At 40.4% G+C, this 20,550-nt stretch overlaps 2 protein-coding genes across 4 annotated transcripts; both read left to right on the top strand.

The window, feature by feature from the left end:
* The first annotated feature begins 1,329 nt into the window (after positions 1–1,329).
* On the top strand, positions 1,330–7,636 carry LOC144199422 (polyadenylate-binding protein 1A). The gene is made up of 15 exons (XM_077721048.1): positions 1,330–2,149; positions 2,294–2,487; positions 2,656–2,771; positions 4,296–4,435; positions 4,908–5,002; positions 5,094–5,231; positions 5,325–5,420; positions 5,520–5,792; positions 6,071–6,158; positions 6,226–6,348; positions 6,414–6,556; positions 6,687–6,771; positions 6,853–6,983; positions 7,111–7,201; positions 7,280–7,636. The coding sequence occupies exons 1-14, from the start codon at positions 1,957–1,959 to the stop codon at positions 7,198–7,200; spliced, it is 1,905 nt and encodes a 634-aa protein (XP_077577174.1). The 5' UTR covers positions 1,330–1,956; the 3' UTR covers position 7,201; positions 7,280–7,636.
* Positions 7,637–8,933: 1,297 nt separating this feature from the next.
* Positions 8,934–20,185, top strand: rnf19a (ring finger protein 19A, RBR E3 ubiquitin protein ligase). Of its 3 annotated transcripts, XM_077720365.1 has the most exons (10): positions 8,939–9,146; positions 10,750–11,737; positions 12,526–12,734; positions 15,303–15,447; positions 15,912–16,074; positions 16,326–16,440; positions 16,707–16,868; positions 17,559–17,772; positions 17,854–17,997; positions 18,375–20,185. In XM_077720365.1, exons 2-10 carry the CDS (start codon positions 11,019–11,021, stop codon positions 19,117–19,119), a joined length of 2,616 nt encoding a protein of 871 aa, XP_077576491.1. In that variant the 5' UTR covers positions 8,939–9,146; positions 10,750–11,018; the 3' UTR covers positions 19,120–20,185. The 3 variants fall into 3 exon arrangements, with proteins under 3 accessions (XP_077576490.1, XP_077576489.1, XP_077576491.1); XM_077720364.1 differs by having other exon boundaries at positions 8,934–9,146; positions 10,762–11,737; positions 17,559–17,997; XM_077720363.1 differs by having other exon boundaries at positions 8,934–9,146; positions 17,559–17,997.
* The last annotated feature ends 365 nt before the right edge of the window (positions 20,186–20,550 follow it).

The following is a 20,550-nucleotide window of genomic DNA, read 5'->3' as shown; positions in this document are numbered from 1 at the left end:
ACGCAGTCCTGAGGAGAACATGCAAACTCCACACAGGTGGACATGAACTGGTATTTGAACCCAGGTCCCCCACTGTGAGCCCGTCGCGCTAACCACTTAGGCGCCGGGCTGCACTTGATTTGAAATCACACAAATAATGCCTGTTTTACTGGTAGGTAGTGTTAGTAAATTGAATAAAATTATTTGTCCTCTAGACTCTCAATTTAGAAGGGTGAAAGGAGCAGTGTTTTTATTCCACAGTATTCTTTCTACCGAAGTCAGTATTCAAATGGAGCAGGGGTAGGGAACCTAAGGCTCGCAAATCATACATGGCTAAAATGTGGAACTTGCTGGTGAGAGAGTCCTGAACGCATCGTAAAGAGTGTCACTTTGCCACACAACTTTGGCGCCGAAATGACTTCTAGCGCCACTTGTCTTATTATTTTTTTTATTAGACCCACTTGTGCATGCATGCTCTCACTGATGAGCAATGGTGTAAAATGTTTAAGGATTGCGATTGGCAGGCCACCAATTCATGGTGTCCTTCGCCTCAGGCCCGAAAACAGCTGTGATAAACTCCAGCACCCCTGCGACCCTAATGAAGATAAAGTAGTTTAGAAAATGAGTTCAGTTGAGTAAAAGAACTGTGAATCCAGATTTAAGGAGGTGAAATACGTGAAGTGGTCTTGGAGAGGATAACGTCCATTTTAGAATGAGCATAATAACAGTGAGGATAAAGCGGTTTGGAAAATGAGATGAGAACCTAATGCTGCCACCACCTCCATGCTTTACATTTGGTATGGTTATCTCAGGTCTACAACCTTCCCCAATGTTCCTCTTCCTACATTTTGTGTGTATGGGTGTGTCTTTCCATTTGTATATATAGACACAATGTAATCATACTAATTGCAATATTTTAAATGCCCAAACTATTGACAACCATTTGCGTCACGGAAATGCATCAACCATGACAAGCGCATCTATTATCTAATCAAAAAGTAATTGGGTGCGGCTCCGTCTAAGTGTCCCACCCGTTATCGGATTTCACATATATAAGGCTAGATGTCAATGGCCTAAAAAAAATGAACATTATATTGATTTTTACGTCTTATGTAGTTACTTCGTTGTAATTAATAAATTCTTAGCTCTTTTAAAGTATACGTTTCATTTACAGTAATGTTATATTTATTGAAGGGCGCCGACACAAAGTGGCCAAAAAAATGCCAATTCTCATCCCTGTCGGTTCACCATGAGTATCTGACATCTAGTTATCTATATATTATAGCCACGTACCCAGCTGCCAATGATGACAGACAATACAAGATATCGCGAGATTTTGACGTCATATACGACGTTGGACTAGTATCGGGAAACAACCTCGACCGACCTTCCTTTCATTCCTGTAATCCGTCTGCGTCGGGTGTGCTCCGTAGCTAGCCACGGCACACATTTTATTATGAAACAAACCAAAAGCTAGAGCGCACACGCGGACATATTTTTATAAGAAAAAAAAATCGGTGAAGCAGGATTTCATTTGCCAACTAAAGCAGCGTGAAGAGGGAAAGAAGAACCATAGACGTAGGGAGACGGACGCCTTAGCCACAGAACCGCCATTACTCTAAACGTGGGTGGCAGTTCAATCGCTCTTTTCGACCACCGCTGTCAGTCATACTTGTTAATCGTTATCAATCACTTAAAAAGCCTGACGGAACATTTGCTTGTTCCCGTAAACGGCACCGATAGAAATTAGTTGCTAGTGTTGCTAGCTAGGCAGCACTCATAGTCTGCTCCGCTAACCAGGCCGGCTAGCCCACGTTGCGCCGTAGAGAGGAAACATTAAAGGAACAGCTAGTTTGGGTGCTCGGTCGTTTACGACGCTACAAAGAAGATAGCAGCTTAACTTTGAAGACTGGCCTCTTCTAATATACTTAAGAGCGTCTGTAGCCATTACGTGTAGTTGTCTGAGCACGCGTCGTCATGAACCCCAGCGCGCCTAGCTATCCCATGGCCTCCCTCTATGTGGGGGACCTGCACCCGGACGTGACCGAGGCCATGCTCTACGAGAAATTTAGCCCGGCCGGGCCTATCTTGTCGATTCGGGTTTGCAGAGACATGATCACACGTCGATCTCTGGGTTACGCCTATGTGAACTTCCAGCAACCCGCTGACGGTGAGTCTCCGATTGGGCCGGGCTATCGACTCCATGTTGAATTTCTGTACGTCAGTTGCCTTATGTTTATCACGACTCGGAAAAATGGGTGTAATTGCCGTTAATTATCGCCGTAATTGTATAATGAATGCGCGCGTCTTTCAGCTGAACGAGCTTTGGACACCATGAATTTTGACGTGATCAAGGGCAGGCCTCTTCGCATCATGTGGTCTCAGCGGGACCCTTCACTGAGGAAGAGCGGAGTCGGCAACATTTTCATCAAGAACTTAGACAAGTCCATTGATAATAAGGCCCTCTATGACACCTTCTCAGCGTTTGGAAATATCCTGTCCTGTAAGGTAGGTGGAGCGCCTGCATTGAGTGCCATTTGGCCTGTGTCTTGATTTTGCATACTCACCACTACTTTGCATGACATTAAATGCACAGTGCAATTCAATTGTAGGTCAGATGTCTTTTGCACGGTGTTTTTGATTGTTACTGAAGTGCTCAAATGTTTCCCCTCCAAGGTGGTTTGTGATGAAAATGGCTCAAAGGGTTACGGCTTTGTGCACTTTGAGACCCACGAGGCTGCTGAGCGGGCCATTGAGAAAATGAATGGCATGTTACTCAATGACAGAAAAGTGTAAGTCGAATTACAATTGACACCTTGGATGATCTAACTGTTTTTATTTTCTAAAATCGAATGAAATGTCAGTGACTGTTTTTGTACTAACCTGGAATGCATTTGAGGTATACCTCGCAAGTTTTTACAACAATTCTTACATAGGTTTGACAACACCTAACTTCAAGCAGAATAGAAAAAAATTGTGAGGTGTATTAAAATAGGACATTAGTTATTTAACCAACCAAAATATGGCTTTTTCAATGTAAAAGATGCCTAAATCACATTTATGTACTGAGAAATAATTTTCTGTTTTTAAAACGACTAAATGTCAGAAAATACCCAAATGTCTTCCTTCTGAAACATCAAAAGCTTTAAAAATTTGATAGAGGTAGCCTAAACCTTAAAAGGTTAACAATTTGTCAACTAGATAAACATTCCAAACCATTTAAAAGAATCAAACATCACGGCTCTCTACAGAATAAACCCAACAGATTTTCATTTACTTGTACAACTCAAAATTTTCTGTCAGTAAAACAAAAAAATAAATTAGAAAAAGAACCCGATGAAACCTGGTTCTTAGTGTTATGCCAACCGAAAAATGACCAAATCTCCTGGGTTAATACAATTATAGACCAATACCAACATTTGATGACTTGTTCCTTGGGGTTTTCGAGTTCATCTTAGTGCTTTTGGTTCAAGAGAATTCTGCTACTTTATACCATTGGCTCTCTGTAAAGTGCCAACTGCTTTTGGAAGCCTCATTGCATATAAGAGTCTTGTGGCCTTAACTTTTCTCCGCCAACTCTTGCCCAGCCTTGTGCCCAAGCAGCTTTTGTCAGACTACCAACAGGCTTGTCCATGTGATAAGCAGCAAACTTAAGTCAAGCTTTAATGTCACTTTTTGAGCAACTTGTTACTTCTTGGGTGTCAACTTTTTAGTTTATTCCAATTCCAGCATCTTATGGTACTTGGCAGGTGTATTTTTAGTGGTTGTCTGACTTGTCCCCTTTAGCCAATTTTTTCTTAGCAGCAGGTGATAACATGCAATTTCTGTGACATTTGCAGTGCCTTGTACTCTACTTGTTTGTTTGTTCTTGTTAAATGCAGCAGCTTTGCAAGTTTTTTCTAACTTTAAGTAAATATTTCAGGTCTGCCCTGAGCACTTAACTTACCATTTGAGCATTTTGTATCCAGTGAGCTTTATTTTAATTTCCTTTATAGACATCACGAGGTGTTGTGACTCGTGACTCACACCAGTAGCGAGGGTATATGAGGAAACTTGACATCTTTTATCCAAGTTACGTTCTGGGGACTTTTGGATATTGTTTTAGTAATACGAGAGCATATAAAAAAGAAAATAAAACTATTTACTTTTATGATCACGTGTCACAATGTGCACATGCCAAGGATGTGTTCTATTCTCCTAGAAAACTGGATGAGAAATAATTCAAGTCAGTAAACACAGCCTCTAATGAAATTGTCTTAGTTTAGATTGAATTCATATGATTGATTGGCTAATGTTTTTCCCCCTTGGTTTAACAGATTCGTTGGACGATTCAAATCACGCAAAGAGAGGGAAGCGGAACTTGGTGCCCGAGCAAGAGAGTTCACCAATGTTTATATTAAGAATTTCGGGGAGGATATGGATGATGAAAAACTCAAAGAATTATTTGGAAAATATGGTAAGTGTTTTGAGTCCTGGATTCAGGGATTGTTAAAAATCCAATATTTGGTCAGGTCGGTGCCTCTCTCCAGTGCCCTTATTCACTATTGTCTCCAAAGCAGTGACTTTTTAAGTTTCTATATGAAATAAATTTTAGATGTGCCGAAAACTGAGTTTCCATATTATTCATCAGCCTCTCTTGGAGGCGAGGTGGCACATCTATTTCATTAATGGGAACACAAGGGGAATCTCTAGAGTATAGTTGTAAAGTGGTGCATTTTACGTGCTTGAACATGGACGTCTTTTTAATATAAATGTAAGATCTGATTCAAATTTGGGATTCTATTAAAAACTAGTTGATCAGCTTTGCGCGGAAGATTGTTCGATTAAGTTGGGGCACATCTCGGTCTTTGTGGCAGCCATAAAAACTGGTCCAGTTGCAATTAATACGTTTGTAAATTGGTATCAATTTTTCGCATTTATTTCCGTAGGTCCGGCACTCAGTATCCGTGTTATGACGGATGAGAGTGGAAAATCAAAAGGTTTTGGCTTTGTCAGTTTCGAGCGACATGAAGATGCTCAGAAGGTAGGAATGACATGTCAATTGACAATAGGCTAGGTTTACCAATGTTGAGTGTTGGAGTTAATTTTTACCATTGACACATTTCTCTTTGTAGGCTGTGGATGATATGAATGGTAAAGAACTGAATGGCAGACAAGTTTATGTGGGTCGTGCACAGAAAAAAGGAGAGCGCCAAAATGAGCTGAAGCGTAAATTTGAACAAATGAAACAAGATCGCATGACCAGATACCAGGTGTGTTTCAATAAAAATTGACGTAGTAAATTGTCACTTGATTGTAGCATGTAAACATTTTTTAATATATTTTTTTTTTTTATCTTTTTGCAGGGTGTTAACCTATATGTGAAGAACTTGGATGATGGTCTTGATGATGAACGGCTACGTAAGGAATTCTCTCCATTTGGAACAATAACAAGTGCTAAGGTGTGTAGTTGAGGCATCTTTTACAAAAACATTTGATTGAAAACAACAGGCGGTGTATTAAAAAGGGGCGCTTGTTCTTTTAATTTATTTTCCAACCAGGTTATGATGGAGGGTGGCCGTAGCAAAGGCTTTGGTTTCGTGTGCTTTTCGTCTCCCGAAGAGGCTACAAAAGCTGTCACAGAAATGAACGGGCGTATTGTTGCGACCAAACCATTATACGTGGCCCTGGCTCAACGGAAAGAAGAGCGTCAGGCCCATCTAACTAACCAGTACATGCAGAGGCTGGCTACAGTCCGTGCTGTTCCCAACCCTGTTCTCAACCCTTATCAAGCAGCTCCACCATCTGGCTACTTTATGACAGCTATACCTCCGGTGAGTCTGAGAGACGGTTTTGGAATGGGGATTTGTACAGACCTAGATTTAAGCAAAAAAAATAATCCTTAAGACAATTGGTCCCTGCTGAATAAATGTCACTTAAAATGAAACCCTAAATAGATCTGTTTGAACACCTGCATACTTAGTGTTTAGAGGGTTGCATGAAATTTCTGTCCCCTTAGCTGCAATTGTTTTGTATCCCTCTATTGTGGCCGACTCCCTCCTACTTGGGAGTTATCTTTTAATGATGTGGTCCTATTGCTGTTTGCTCTCAGGCCCAAAACCGTGCATATTACTCCCCCAACCAAATGGCCCAGCTGCGCCCCAGCCCTCGATGGGCCACACAGTCAGTTCGCCCACAACGTAAGTGGAAACATTTTTCTTTTATAAAATGCATTTTGTCAGTAGATTCTAAGATGTCTTCCTGCAGAGTTCCAGAACATGCCCAGCGCCATGCGTCCTTCAGCTCCCAGGCCTCAAACTTTTGCCGCCATCCGTCCCACTGCCACCACCAACACCCAGGTCCCACGAATGATGGCCTCTCAACGCATGCGTAAGTAGAATGGAAAAAAATGTTATTTTTTAGCCCCACCTTTGACTAATTTATCTGTGCCGCAGCCACACAAGCTCTGAGCCAACGACCTGCCAGTGCTTCGGCCACTGCAGCCCCTGTGCGAGCAATTCCCCACTACAAATATGCCGCCGGTGTCCGCAACCCTCAGCAGCACATGGCCTCCCAGCCACAAGTCGCCATGCAGCAGGTTCGTACTGTAGATAAATGTCCTTTTTTAAATGAACACAAAGATGGTTTTTAAAATGTGTTGTTCTTGATATTTTGGGAGTATATGTACATTTGAAAGATGTGTCTAAATATATATTTATATATTTTAGCCTGCTGTCCACGTCCAAGGACAGGAGCCTCTTACTGCATCCATGTTGGCTGCCGCTCTGCCTCAGGAACAGAAGCAGATGCTGGGTCTGTTTTTTCTTGAATATGCTCATTTTGAATTAAATTTATGTTATTAATGTCATGTTTCTCCATAAATTGTTTCCTCAGGTGAGAGACTGTTCCCCCTGATTCAAAATATGCACCCCACTCTGGCTGGGAAGATCACTGGCATGCTGCTGGAGATTGATAATTCTGAGCTTCTACACATGCTTGAATCACCCGAATCTCTCCGCTCAAAAGCAAGTTGCCTTCTTGAAATTCACATTGATTACAAGCCCAATGTATTTTTGTGGGATTGTTTATTCCCCCCCTCCCCAACCAAGCTTATGGACTATTACTGACCGATAAAACCTTGCTTTTGTATAGGTGGATGAGGCTGTGGCTGTGCTACAGGCTCACCAGGCCAAAGAGGCAGCTCAGAAGTCCACCACCCCTGCTGGTGTTCCCAATGTCTAAGGTGTGCACCAAGTCCCTTCCGGTATGACTACAATTCACATATCAATCATGTAACAGTCTTCATTATTCTTCCCTTCAGATTGAGCCATTTGAAACCTGCTTCACCGATGGAAAAAGAGAAAAAAAATTAAACATTGAAAAACCTAAAACACAGAAAACATTGCAAAATGATAAATTTTTTCTTAAAAAAAAGGAAAACTATTTACTCTGCCAGGTCTAGAAATGGTTTGACTAGACCTTGTTTCACATACAAAAAAATTGAAGAAAAAAAAGCAAAATGGTAAAAAATGAATTAAATTTGAATTCATTCCTGTTTTATGTCATTTTATTGTGTCAATGCTCAGAATATCAGCCGTGGTAAGGAGTGGAGATACAAGAGCATTTTTGAAAGTTTATAGTTAACTTCTGCTTAATAAATTCATTCAAACTGTGTGAATATCTTGTTTTGATTTAAAATGCTGTGTAGACTGTATTAACAACGGTCCACAAATACATTAATTGATTAATACATTTCTTTACAGAGCTTTTTTCCCCTTAGAGTATAGCGGTACCTCGAGATATGATCTTAATGTGTTCCGTCCGGGAGTGTGTTCGTATGTAGATTTGCTTGTCACACAAATGAGTGTTTATCGTAGAAATTAACTAAAAACAAATTGATTCATAACAACCTTCTCAAAAAACGCCTAACAGGATAGTAGATGGGGAAAAACATTCATTTGTTCTAATTTGACATCTATTAACAGAGTAACAAATAACTAGTGGTTTAATAGAACTAAAATGTGTTTGTAGTACTAAAAGTAAACATTAAGTGGGGGAGAGACTTTTTATGTAAATGTGCTTTTAAACAAATATGTTCAAATTAGTTCATAAAATGAAATGAGATGAGAAATTTATTAGTCTAGGCCCTGTTAATTTCCCATCAAAACTTGAGGTAATTACTATCAGCAGTGATGAATAGTTACTCTTCTGAAACTTTCATGATGACTGGCAAAAAGTTACAATAAGCAATATATGAAATTCATTTATCCTTTTTTAAACGTTTTTCTTGATTGTAACAGTAGTGAAGGGGCTCTCAATCGTACACAAGGAATTAACAGAGATAACACCATCATAATTAAAAATTGTTGACGTTAATCTTAATATTTATTGTAAACTCAAATTCTTGCTCCATTTGATGAACAAGATGTTTTGTGAGTAAAAAAAAATAATTATCTAGGGTGGGGCTAAAGAATATTTTAGGGGTGGCTTATGACCCTATAAAATAGATTTAGCGACTCCACTGCCAGTGACATGTGATATTAATTGAGTAGCCCCTACACAAATGGCCGACAAGTGACAACTTTCTTGCTCTCTGGCTCACTGCGTACATCAAACATCTACCTTTATTTACATCTCTCTAAAATGAGACAATATCTCCAGTTCACTCTTAGCAGTGCTATTACGTTTATTGCAGATGCCTGGTGCGCTTTGTGATTCAATGGGGAGGAGTTCATGAGCTGTCGGCCATTTTGGGTCGGTGCCATTCGCTGAATATCGCTGCTATCAGGGGAGTGTCTACTTAGACATTTATTTGCTCAATTTTTGACCAATTTTCAAAGGGATTGGGTGGTAGACACATCAGAGATGTGGTAATTTTGATGAAAAGTATAACAATACATCACGAATCATCCTGAAAATGAGAAATAAGTTAACTTGATGTTCCAGGGCAGTAGTAGTATACAACGAAAATATTCTCCGACGCAAGATGGCCGACACTTCCTTACGACACCGATTATGCACTAGTTTCACCAGCAGTGACGTCAGCCCAAACGGGATATCAGCGCAATTATAGTAGGAGGAACTTTGCGGTATTGCAACGGGATTACGCCTTCTTGATTCTTTCCTCCTTTTTGTTTCAAAAACCGATTAGCCGTTAATGTCAGAGGAAAAACGAATGTCAGCAAACGGTATGTACTCTTTTTTTGGGGGGAGGGACGTGCTACCTTGCTTACTCGATGCTAATGCTATTGGTGGTTGGCAACATTAGCTGTTTCAAACTCGAGCTAATGTCTTCAGTAAGGGCAGCGCAAGCAGTGCTGTATACTGTTGTATTTAATTACCACAGTTTGGTGTATTATTTTCCGATGCATTCGTACTCTGTCTCTTAAATCTAAGATAAATCAAATTGAATTATGCTGCTTTTTATGACACCATAAACATTCAAGAGAATACAGAAGCCCGTGAATTGTATAGCACCATTGGTATTGGCTTACTATTCGGTCATTAATCATACAATTTACTTGAGAATAAGCTTTTTTTCTAATTAGTTAGTTTGTATGTACGAGTTTGAGCAAAAAATGGGTTTAATGTGGTAAAACCTGCTCTGCAGCAGAAATAAATGCATTTTGTGCCTCAACTACGCCCATTAAAACTATGACCGGATGAGAGAGACTTTTGAATTCCTGGGTGTAATGTAGAACTGATATTTGTTCTTCGTGTTGGATTGTAAAGATTTAATGCGGTACTTTAAAACCACAAGGTTAGAAATTAAAAACCAGAATAGCAGAAGCATAAGTCACCCAAAAGCTCACCAAGCTTTACCATCTAAATATACCGACCAAAGTTCAATGTTTAATATTTAATGAATTAATTAATACAACTATTTCCTGTGTACCATTAAGATTTGAAAATGACATTTCACAATGCCCGTCAGTGTTTTACCTTAAATACATGCTTTCTTATTTATTTATTTTTGGGGATCCCCCATTTTTCCTCAAAACTAAAATAATAATAATAATAATAATAATCCATCTAGTGTCACTCATTTGCATATATATATTTTTTGTAACGTGACAATTCCGTACCCAGGGGCATTCGTAAGTAGATGTATTACTGTATATAGTTAGTTAGTTATTTTTTTTCTCCACATAACTGTCACTACTTTCACCATCAGGACATTTCTTTGACTGATAAAAAGGTGCGCATTGACTGAAAACATGTTTGTTGTTGTCCGGTACAGGTAGTATTCCCCAAATAACAATTTAAGGCTCCTATTGCGTTTCAAGGTTAGATTAGGTAGGGGTTTATGGTTAGAGTTAGGCTAACCCTTATGTTATCTATTGCTTACTTGACTCCATCCAAAGCTGACCACCTTTTCCTTCAGATGACAGTATTAACTGCCTGAACAACAAAAGCACTGAGGCGAACCCCAAAATTGTGAGGCCGACGTGAAAACCACTCAATCGCCGGGCAAAAGTTCATCCCCCCATAATAAGTAAATAAAACCTAACAATAATCTTAGTGTGTAATTGAAAAGAAAAGTGTTTGGCCAAATAACAAAACCGATAACTCAAAAAGTTTTTTTTCCCCCGAACACTAAGTGTAGTCGTGTCATTACCAAAACCTGAAAATCTGAAACAATATCTTCTGTCTTGCCTGGCCAATAATCAGGACAAAAATGTTTTGCATCATGATTTCAATCCTAATCTACGATATGAGTTCATGTACATTTTATATAGTATTTGTTAACACTGTTTTGCTTATCACTCGTCTTTATTTCTTTTTCGTTAGGTTTTGTTGCAGCTGTCTCGGAAGTCACCACTTAGCCACAATCACTTGACTTTTAAATGCAACTGTGAGGTAGATGAAGAGAAGTTGTCATGTCTTGAAAACAGAAGGATCTCTGGAGACCTCTGCCTCCACCCTGGACTACCTTACCCCTCCCCCATCCATCCGCTTAACGCTTCTCCTGCCCTGTGCTACTTAGAGAACTCTGCCAATGTGAGGAAGGAACAAGCTTCCCTATCGTGGCTCCTCACTGGCCCACCCTGCCGGGGGAGATGAGCCTACCTAAGCACCATCAGTTTGCTAATAGTAATGTCAAAGTAATGGGCTCTGACAGGGATCGCCAATCCATGGCCTCCTCCATTTCCCTGTCCTCCATGAAGAAGGCTCCGAAGAAAAGACGTTTATCCCTGGCCTCTCTATTTCAATGGAGAGGACGAGAGTCCAAATCAGTACGGAGAAAGTCTCGAGAGTTCCAAAACCCCGGTCCAGGTGGACTTTCAGGCGTCGAGGGCATCGCTAGCATTGAGAGCATCCATTCGGAGATGTGTTATGATAAGAACTCTGCCTTCTGCGCTGTGGTTGGGAACGGGGCTTTCTCACCTGCTTTTTTTGGTGCCTCCAACTCATCTGCCTCAGGACCTTGTATGTCTGCCTCCACCCCTTCTTCTTCTTCAAAGCTGGTCAGTGGAGTGGGGGTGGAGCTTTTGGAGTGCCCCCTGTGCCTTCTGCACCACTCTAAGGAGAGTTTCCCTGACATCATGACCTGTCAGCACCGGTCTTGCATTGACTGCCTACGTCAGTACCTGCGCATTGAAATATCTGAGTCCCGTGTCAACATCAGTTGCCCTGAGTGCTCAGAGGGTTTTAACCCACATGACATCTGTATGATTCTTGGTGACCGGGGCCTGATGGAGAAATATGAAGAGTTTATGCTTAGAAGGTGGTTAGTGGCTGACCCTGACTGCCGTTGGTGTCCGGCACCTGATTGCGGGTAAGTTCTTTTCTTTTTATAAGGCACTTTTACGCCACTTCGATGCGAAGGGCTCTATTGTAATTATAAGTATTTTTTATTTTATTTATTCATGGGAAACAGTCACCTTTTTGGAGGCCTTAAAATATTTAAATGTTCTCCCACATTTACCATATATTTTACTGTATATTTACTTGCAGAAAAATCATACAAAAATTGGCTCAACGGCAAAATTGTGTCCCCCGGTTTACAAAAATTGTTAGATCAACACTTTTTGCCAAACATCCAAACTCCACACAGGTGGACTGACTTGGTTTTGATCCCAGCAACCCAAAGCTGTGAGGCCGACGTGCTAACCACTCGTGCCGCCGGGCCGCCTAAATTTCATTCATAGACATCAAAATACATTTTGTTAAGCATTGCCTCGCGTTTTGACGTTTCATCTTTGTCACCCCGCAGTTCTGTGCATGTCAAGTCAAATTTGTGCACATATAAGTCGTATCCTTGATTCAGTCATCATTTTTTTAGGGACAAATATGTCATGTATGCGAGAAAATACAGTAAAGTTCATTCCAAGCCATGTTCAACCAATTTAAAATGTCAATTCAATGTCAACTATCACATTTATGTAGTTTTTTTAGTGGTTTAGTTTTTTGGAGGAGCTTATCAAAACAAGGCTACAAGGAATGTGTGCATTGTTCAAAGTTAAAGCCGGTCCAATGAAATACTAGTGTGTAAGAACGTTTCTTTTGATGGCTCTTTTTTTACTGGGCGGTTTATAATCAATTTTTTTCTGTCTATTTTTTTAGGTATGCAGTTATTGCCTTTGGTTGTGCTAGCTGTCCCAAAATCACATGTGGGAGGGAGAGTTGTGGTACGGAATTCTGTTATCTTTGTAAGCAGCTGTGGCACCCCAACCAAACCTGTGATGCAGCACGACAACAGAGAACCCAAACCCTTCACCTGAGAACAATACGCTCGTCATCTCTTAGCTCCAGTCAAGAAAGTGGAGCTACAGGTTAGCTAACACAACATAAAAAAATCTGTAAGGCCTGCCAGCAGCATATTAATATAGTATACAATATAATATTCAATTTACGAATACAATTCAAGTTTGTATGACACACAGACAATCCAAGGAAAGAGAGTTCAATTTCACAGGCCACACCCACACCAGATTTCCACCGAATGTGTTGAATCAAGAAAATACTTACCGTATTTTCACGACTATAAGGCGCCCTTAAAAGTCCTGAAATAGACAGGGTGTCTTATAATCCATTGCGCTTTATATATGGACCTATACTGAAATTGTTATCACGATAAAATAAAAATAAATCAGTCGATAGAGTCCAGTTCTTTTGTCAATAACCGACTCGCTGCGTCTTTAAAAACGGTGCGTCCTTTGTGTGTGTCAAATACAGAAATAAGACTCGTTACTGACACTGCGGCTTAAAATGTGATGCGCCATATAGTCGTGAAAAGACGGTAAATAGATTGTGTCAGACAAAGTGAAGTAAAATTGGTTTGATGAAATGTTTGTTATTTAGCAGAATGGTGGTTGATGCGGTAGCACATCTTCCTAGTTTTAAGATGACTTGCAGAATAGAGTTTGCATGTTCTTCCCCCAAATACTCGGGCCAATTCTTCTTAGGTGTGCAAACAGGGCTGTTTAGTTTATGGTTGTTTTGTTTATACTTGTTCTTTTCAGCGTGTTCTCGGCTCCACCGGCGTCGCGACCCCCTTGAATATGTTTTTTGTTGTTTTTGTTCTTGCTGTTTATTTTTATTTTTCTGCCTAAACACTAGCTATTGTCCAGCTGCTTAAACACAGAAAATGGGAATGGTGATTATTTTTAACCTGAACCCTTTTAATGTGCTACAGAGAAGTTTGGTGCACTCCCATTGTTTTCTATTGGATTGTTTATTCAATGAGCAGCTGGACAACAAAGGGTTTAGAAGGGACACAGAGAAAGAAAGAACAGTGATAAAAAAAAAACATAAATGAATATATGAATTACAATATGAATTACATAATAAAAGGAGCTTTGCTGTCTACTTGTACTAAGATAGGGGTCGGCGACCGAAAATGTTGAAATAGCCATATTGGACAAAACAAACAAACAAAAAACAAATATGTCTGGAGTTGTTAAAAAAAATGAAAAGCCTTATATCAGCCGTATAATTAAGGCAACACATTCTGCCCGTATTTCTATTTGCGTAAAATCAAAATGACGGTGTTGTTGTTGTTGAGGCACTACGAGCGCCTGAGGATTACCCTCAGACAGCGCTAGAGCTGCCACTGGAACGCGGATTAGTTCATCCGGGGGGTAGTCGGAGGTGAGGGGCAGTCAAATATCTCCGGCTGGATGAAAAACGTAGGGTGCCACGTTCCTTGTTGGCAGCTCTGAGTGGTATTTGTTGGAATTCGCAGGCCGCGGCGAGCGGCCTCTCAGGAGACACCACGTGAAGGTTTCCAACTTTGTCTCCCAAATGACGGTGTTGGCTGCAAGTACAACATGAGCATTCATGATTAAATGTTTATTTTCCAGGCGATGCATTCTGTGTAGATGCACCACATGTCTGCTCTGTTGTATGATGGTGCCTCAAGTTTAAATTTATTAAAATATTAATGAATTATGTTTCATTGCGTTGATGAAATCAACGAATGCAATAAAGAAATAATAGATTTTTGAAGTCATTTTTATTCTAAGAATTCGAAAAAACCACAACAAAATGAAGCTTGTACAACGTGCCTCTTTGCCATCTGTGAACGGTTTACCAAGCTTTATTATTACACGGGTTGCAACAGAACTTTGTTTGGAGATGCAACCCACTTCTTAAATCTATTTTTGCGGTTCTCCAGTTTCGCCTGCCAGCGGACATCCTTTACGCCTTTTTCATTGTTTTTTGACAACGTCTTGGCAATGAATGCAAACGATTCCCCTTGGGATTCATGGCCCATTACACAGTCGCCAGTTTGTTTACAACAACGACCTGCCTACCATTCCACCCTGCTATTAGAAACATGGCTATGATGCAACTCATCTTTGCCAGAAATGTCGAAATTTAAGATTTATTCTACACGTTCTTACTGCATTGGAAAACGTAAAAAATGTTTTTCTGAAGTTTGTCCTACAGAAACCCTACTATAATATAAATTCTATTTCTTACCCCCTTTTTTAAACATTTTTGAACAAGCTCTAGGGAGCCATTAGGGCAGCACTAAAGAGATCCATGCGGCTCCAGAACTTATGGTTGCCGACCCCAGACTAAGGGAACACTGTGTGTAGGGGATATTGAGTAACTGAAAGAAATCCCGCAAAAAGAATTGGCACCTAAGGATGTGCAAAACCATCCTTTAACGTGTCTGTTAGTCGTGTGGAAAATATAACTGCAGTCCTGGAACTGAAGGGCAAGCCAGACACGGCCCGAGCCTCTTCAAAATAAGTGGGATCGATAATGTTTGAAATAATGTATCGAAATATTGATGTTATAACAAGTTATGTTTGTTTGATTTGTATTATGATTTTTTAGCCTAGTTTAAAAAAAATCTGTATTCATTTTCTTTTGGTTTGTGCTGCCCACAGCTGATGACATTAAGCCATGCCCACGGTGTGCTGCTTACATTGTCAAAATGAATGACGGAAGCTGTAACCACATGACCTGTGCTGTCTGCGGTTGTGAGTTCTGCTGGCTTTGTATGAAAGAGATCTCAGACTTGCATTACTTGAGGTTAGTAATGGCAAACTTACGACCACTCATATACTTGTGATCTTTTTTAATTTTTTAGGTGAACTTACTAGATATGTGCAATATTACAATACAGTATAGCTGGGAAAATTAACAAGTTCATTATGAGTTAATACACTATGTCATTAACATGGATAATTGTATATGAACAGCGTATTAAGATCAGAGCCAGCAGAGAAGTAGCTGAAGCGTAAACCAAAATCCAAAACAAGTTACTTTGTTTGCCACTTTTAATGTGACCTACAATAATGACAAAGCAATAAAAATATTTCACATACTTTTTTTAAAAACTGCAAGATTAAACAAAGAGATACTTTTTCCAGTTAAAGTTGACAGATCTTTTTTACGCCAAATAACTAAGAACAAGCTGAAAAGGATTTAGAGGAAAACAAACTCAACAATTGTTTATTATTATTATTATTATTATTATTTTTTTTTTTTTACAGTCCGTCAGGTTGTACCTTCTGGGGGAAGAAACCATGGAGCAGAAAGAAGAAAATTCTCTGGCAATTGGGAACACTTGTTGGGGCCCCTGTTGGCATTGCACTGATTGCTGGCATAGCTATCCCTGCCATGGTCGTTGGCATTCCAGTCTATGTGGGAAGAAAAGTGAGATAGCAGAAATTTACATAAACTGATTAGAAAAATCTGATGCTTCACAGCTAATTATGTAAAAAAAAAAGTTCAAATAAATGTAAAAATCAGACTATTTTCTAAATGACGCCTTCATACTATATATTTTACACTGATTTTTCAGTCTACATTTTGTAACTGACTTTCTGAACCGAGATTACTTTAAAACACAGCATTGTCACGATGAATTCTCTCTAATTAATGTGATTTATCTTGATTTTCCTCAGATACACAATCGCTACAAAGGTAAAGATATCAACAAACACAAGCGGAATCTCGTGATTGCAGGTGGCGTGACGCTATCTGTCATTGTGTCTCCACTGGTTGCAGCAGTTACTGTTGGTTAGTATATACTTCTGTTCCTTAGTTACTGTTGGTTAGTATATACTTCTGTTCCTTATATGTCATGTTCTATTTTGACTTTACTAAGTTGAGTAGTTTTGATGCCAAAGAAAGTTGGATAAAACCTCTTTAAGGCCAAATGGCTCACTCTTTCATTACTCATAAATCTGGGAAGGTAAAGGTGATAAGAATAACTTAATACCCAGTCTTTTTCGTACTTTTTTAACATGACATTGTGTGTCTCTTTTTCTGTTGTTGGTTTTTAGGCATTGGAGTTCCCATTATGCTCGCTTATGTTTATGGTGTGGTGCCTATATCGTTGTGCCGGAGTGGGGGCTGTGGTGTTTCTACAGGCAAGGGAAAAGGTGTTCGAATTGAGTTTGATGATGAGAATGACATGCACGTCGCCACTGGGACAGCAGCCACTGGTAAATCCTGGTCACTACTCACCATTCCAATTAACCTGCAAACCATAAACATTAGAATTTGAATTATTTTACAAAGAAATCACAGAAGGCCAATAGAAAAAAAAATATCCATGTTGACATGGACATAGTGAATGTTGCACTCTTAAAATTTTACCATTTAAAAGAAATAAATGTCCCAAAAAAAATTAAGTTCAAATTAAGCATTTTTGAAGGGGCATCCCTACTTTGCGGAAATTCACTTATCACGGGTGGTCCCGGTCTCCATTATCCGCGATAACCGAGGGAACCCTGCACTACGACACCAATAACAGGCCCTATGCAAAGTTAAGAGGCAATAGCTTGCAAGGGGCAGTTCTTTTATGGGCCCATCCCAAGGTTCTCCACCAATCTCTACTGGAGACCCTGTGGAGACAACTCATCTGGACCACTTTTATTTTGGATTTTCTTTTCAGTCACAACTTAACGCTTCCTCACAACAGACTTAGGGTCCGTATCCCACAGACGTCATATCTTGCCTGATAAGGAATTATTTTGTGACTTTGTTGATGTTGAGGCCATAGCCGGATAATTGTACCTATTTTCATCCCAAGATCCAAGTACATATCTATGAAAAATGTTCAAGATCTAAAATTCTAATTTGGTTACAATCTGTCTAATCCATATTTGCTTTACCTATGATATCATTTGTAGATTCAACATCTGTAGCAGACACAAGAAATAATCCAAGTATCAGTGAAGGCAGTGTTGGGGGTCTGACAGGCAGTTTGAGTGCCAGTGGCAGCCAAATGGACAGACTCGGAGCCATCAGGGACAATCTCAGTGAGACAGCATCCACCATGGCCCTTGCTGGAGCCAGCATCACTGGCAGCCTCTCTGGCAGCGCAATGGTCCATTACTTAAGCAGGTACTTGGACATCCACACACGCTGCAGGTTTTTATGTCACTGTTACGGGTATGTCAAAACGTTTCTCCGACACGATTACAGGTTGGAAGTGCAAGCCGATGTGCAAAAGGACCTCTGCAGTCTTAGTGGTGACTCTGCTACTGTCAGCTTTGGAACAATCAGCGACAATGCAAGCACTAAAGCCATGGCTGGATCCATTCTTAATGCTCACATCCCCCTTGAAAGGTAAAAATACAAATGTTTTGTACTGTTATCCTTCACCACTTCCCGGCTTCAGTACATAAGGTTTTTTTAATTTTTTTATCTCATCTCAGCTCATTTTATGAACCTTTTATCAGCCCCATTAGGGTCGTGGGGAGTGTTGGAGCCTATCCCAGCTGACTCCGGGCCGGGTGACACCCTGAATCGGTGGCCAGTAATAGGGATGCTCCTACTTTGTTTTACGATTATCGCAACCATACCTGGTCTACTTTTTTCGTGATATTCGAGGGATTACTGGGTGTCTCTTTAGCAGAAAGTCTTCCTAAGACATTTAGCCGTTTGGTAGACGTTGTGCCAAATCAATGATTAATGCATGTCTTGTGCTTATTTTCTGTCCTTAGAGATGGCAACAATATGGAAATTCAGGTGGACATTGAATCTAAACCAGCCAAAGTGCGCACCCACAGCGGAAGCAGCAGTGTGGACGATGGCACTCACATGAACCGCTGCGGTTGGACATGCTCCTCGAACGATTCTGTGGCTTTGGAGCATCGAATAACATCTGCCAAGTGTCCACCTTCCGCCAACTTGGGAGGCAAAAAGAGCAAAGGCAAACTGCACAAGAAGACGGACAGAGGCACAAAGATCAACGATACAAGGGAAGACATGGACGCTGAGCTTTTGGAGCAGCGTAGCGTCAAATCTTTGAACTTTGACTCTCCTCTGAGTGGCAGCTTGCCATCCGTTTCGGACTCCCACTCCAGCCAGTTTTCGGAGTTGAGTGGCTCAGATCTGGAGGCCGGGAAGACATTGTGTGGCCACGGCTCTGCCGGAGGCGACTACCACGGACGCTTCGCCGTCGTCAGCCCGTTGCCCGAGGTGGAAAATGACTGGCTGGAGACCTGTCCCACCTCACGGATCCCGGGGAGAGTTCTACGCTTGCCTACATCCTCCCCAGCTCACGCCGCAGAGCTCTCACCTTTCCGCCATGTGACAGAGGAGAATATCAGCTTGGTGTGCTCCACTGAGCAAGAGTTTCATAGATGCGCCGCACATCTTATAAAAGAGACGAACAATAATCACCACTCCCCAGAACATACCACTCAAACCCAGCACAGAAATCCTTGTATACAGACTGACATTTAAAATATCAATACCACAAGTGCTCCATAAATGCTCCGTTTTCTCCATCATTTCATCATTCATGTAACAATCTTATTCAACGTACAATTCACGAAAACCACCTTAGATTCATAGCCTTGCACGACATCTGGGTGCAAACTGCCTTCTCATCATTGGTGGAAACCATTGTACTTTTTAGTCTCAAGCTTTTGAGATTAAACCACTCTGTTAGTTTTGGTCAAATTTGTCTGTTATACCAGTGAGGAGATGAACGGTCAATTGGGGGCTTCTCTGGAAGCTGCGATTGACAACAAAAAAAAAGTCATTTTTATGGAAAAATGTTTACAAGTTCTTGGTCTTATCTCACGATAAGAAGAATGCATTTGAAATATGTTTTGTTAACTCATGGTGCCTTTAAAAGGAGCTTGTGTTCTCTGTCTCTCACTCATCAGACTCCACTGTCTTACAAAACCTCCCCTTCAGACTATACCACAGAATGTTGGGGAAGCTAATAAAAAGACATACTGAGTGAGGCACAGTCAACATGGTAATCAATACTTTGCAATTGCCTACCAAAGACAACACTCAGGCGCCTGTTAATCTTTGACATGTTACCAGTAAACACATTTTGCGTTTTTTTTAAACATAGAACTGTCTAGAAATATTAAGATTTCATACACTTTAATAATCTAATACGCAGCAGCCAAAGGCACCTCCACTCTTACCTGTTTTTATAGATATTAATGTCGCTAAACAAGATTCATAGACATACTGCATACTGTAAAGAGTTGTCTTCCCTGAATCCTCCCGTTATGTTGCAAGCACACAGATTTTGGGGAAAGTGGCGCATATTTTGTACAAATAAGCGTCCACTGTGGTTGCAATTAAAAGGATTTGGATGCATGTATATCGCCATTGGTTAAAGGATAATCTTATGCTGAAGGTATTTTGTTTCAGTATCACCAAAAATGGCCCAGACTTAACACGCTAGTGCCAGATGGATTGGTGGAGGCAATTCGTGTAGTCATTTGCTTTATTAAATGCGTGTAAATGCAGATCAAAATTAAAAAATGTTTGGTTCACATCTTTACTCGTGAACTGCTCTTCCTAAATCCATAAATAGTATTTGTCTGAATATATTACAATCACAAATTTTTACTGCTCCGCTTTTGGTTCCCGGGTCGTTATGTTTTTTATTAGCAATACGTTATTTGTCATTTGCTCAAAGGAGTCTTCAGTAAGATGTTTTGTCCAAATCAACAGAATAGGCTACTTACCAGGTGGTCCACGTCCTGTTTTAATCCACTCAGCTCACTTCTTGGTCAGACGAAAACAGAAGCTTAAATCAGTAGTGTTCGTGTTGTGAAGAATGGTAAATATGTGTTGTGTAGGGAATTGCTCCAGTTCATTTCTTGGAAAAACACAAAAACACTAGCCGTCACAGCAACTAAACGG

This window comes from Stigmatopora nigra, chromosome 7, assembly GCF_051989575.1.
Source record: "Stigmatopora nigra isolate UIUO_SnigA chromosome 7, RoL_Snig_1.1, whole genome shotgun sequence".
Taxonomy (NCBI): Eukaryota; Metazoa; Chordata; class Actinopteri; order Syngnathiformes; family Syngnathidae; genus Stigmatopora; species Stigmatopora nigra.
Note: the sequence above shows the minus strand (reverse complement) of the source record. Positions and strands in the feature narration are given on the sequence as shown.